The 1,609-nt window shown below is 39.2% G+C and overlaps 1 protein-coding gene across 1 annotated transcript; it reads left to right on the forward strand.

Moving 5' to 3' along the window:
• The first annotated feature begins 430 nt into the window (after positions 1 to 430).
• On the forward strand, positions 431 to 811 carry LOC141815170 (uncharacterized). The gene has a single exon (XM_074703098.1). The coding sequence runs from the start codon at positions 431 to 433 to the stop codon at positions 809 to 811; it is 381 nt and encodes a 126-aa protein (XP_074559199.1).
• Positions 812 to 1,609: the final 798 nt, after the last annotated feature.

Raw genomic sequence — 1,609 nt, forward strand, 5'->3', positions numbered from 1 at the left:
TCTAAAACTATTTTAATAAGTTTTATGGTGATTTCCTGAGATAGATGCATCAATTAAGATTGAGAGATCCAACTATATACATACTATATATATATATATATATATATGTTACGTTAAATTAATTAATTAACTCATTCTCAGTTGATATGATTGAATCTGTTTTTTCTTTTTTAATGTTTTTGACTTTAATTTCTATTTAGTCACATGGTCTGTGTTCTTTTACAGACAAGATAATGACCTGCATGCCGATTAGAGCGATAAAAGTATGAGAAGGACCAGCAGAAGATTAACATCCAGAACCAGATTTGGCTGGGGACCGAATATACTAAGTGAGAGGCAACCAATTATGGAAGGAAAGAACTAAGAATCTATCGGCATAAGCTAAGTTAAGCTTTCCTCCGTCGGACTTTATCCCTCACCATTACTGTTCATGGAGGGAGAGCAAGACATTTTCTGCCGCAGGGTGATCAGCTTGGAGCTGCGTCTCCAGCCGCCGGGGCCGGAGGACTCTCCGCCGCAGCCCTTCCTCTTCACCTGCCACTACTGTGACCGCAAGTTTGACACCTCGCAGGCCCTCGGAGGCCACCAGAACGCGCACAAGCTGGAGAGGAAGCGCCGCCGGGAACAGCTGGAAGATGGCCACCGGGGTCTGGGTGATTCCGCTGCAGGTAATTGCGAGGGCGGAGGAGCGGAGGAGAGTCTCAAGGAGGCGAGGACGACGTGGCAGCGATCGCTTCTCTGCGCTTCGATGACCACCGGCGCCGCCGACGATGCTGCTGCCGGAGAGATTGACTTGTCCCTTAAACTGTAAATTTAATTATTTTTTTATATCAAATTTGATGGCTTAATATTAATGCATGTGAAGAAGCAATTTTATTTTTCCTTGATAATTTTTGCATTCCTTATTCTCTCTACTAAGCTGAGTAAAGGCATAGTGACATAACCATAAACTTGACTTGTACTTGACTTTTTTGTATTTATTATTTATGTTGAGCTATATATATATGAAATCCTGTGCGGTAAAAAAGACTGTAAGTAATTAATAAGTATTTATTTAGACAGCTGATAATATGAGAGTATATATCAATTTGTTCTCCTCACCACTTAGGGTTATAATGAGAGCTCAAGCAAGTTTAAGAGTGCCAAACCAGGTGCTGATCAGAGAAGAACCATCCATGAAGCCTGTTCCTCCCATAGATCGATATCCAAAGCTTGCCATATTGCGTTCCATGGTAGTTCTCTTCTCTTCTGAGACAAGATAGTAATCGCCAAGCCAATGCCACCATCCACATGCAATCAAGAAGAATAACTAAGAAAGCAGTCGAACAAACTGAGAATAGTGACTAGATGTAATGCATATTGAGAAAAATAATTTTAATAATTTGATTAATACAGTGATGGATATCGTTGAAAAATAAAAGATAACCTAAATGTAAAAAAAGATATGCGACTTATTTGTAAAAGACCTACTCTTGATGTCGATGAAAGTAGTAGAGGACCAAAACCAAAGACATTTTATACATTAAATAGAGATCAAAGACGTATTCTTTGTAAATGGATGGAATATTTGAATTTTCCATATAGTTATGTCTCTAATCTTGAAAGATGT

Source organism: Curcuma longa, chromosome 21 (assembly GCF_044706935.1).
Source record: "Curcuma longa cultivar G26 ecotype Majalengka, Jawa Barat chromosome 21, ITB_CL_G26_1.1, whole genome shotgun sequence".
Lineage (NCBI taxonomy): Eukaryota > Viridiplantae > Streptophyta > Magnoliopsida > Zingiberales > Zingiberaceae > Curcuma > Curcuma longa.

Bases quoted from the DNA above. Each gene is read 5' to 3' on its own strand.
- LOC141815170 (XM_074703098.1), top strand. From the start codon at position 431: ATGGAGGGAGAGCAAGACATTTTCTGCCGCAGGGTGATCAGCTTGGAG.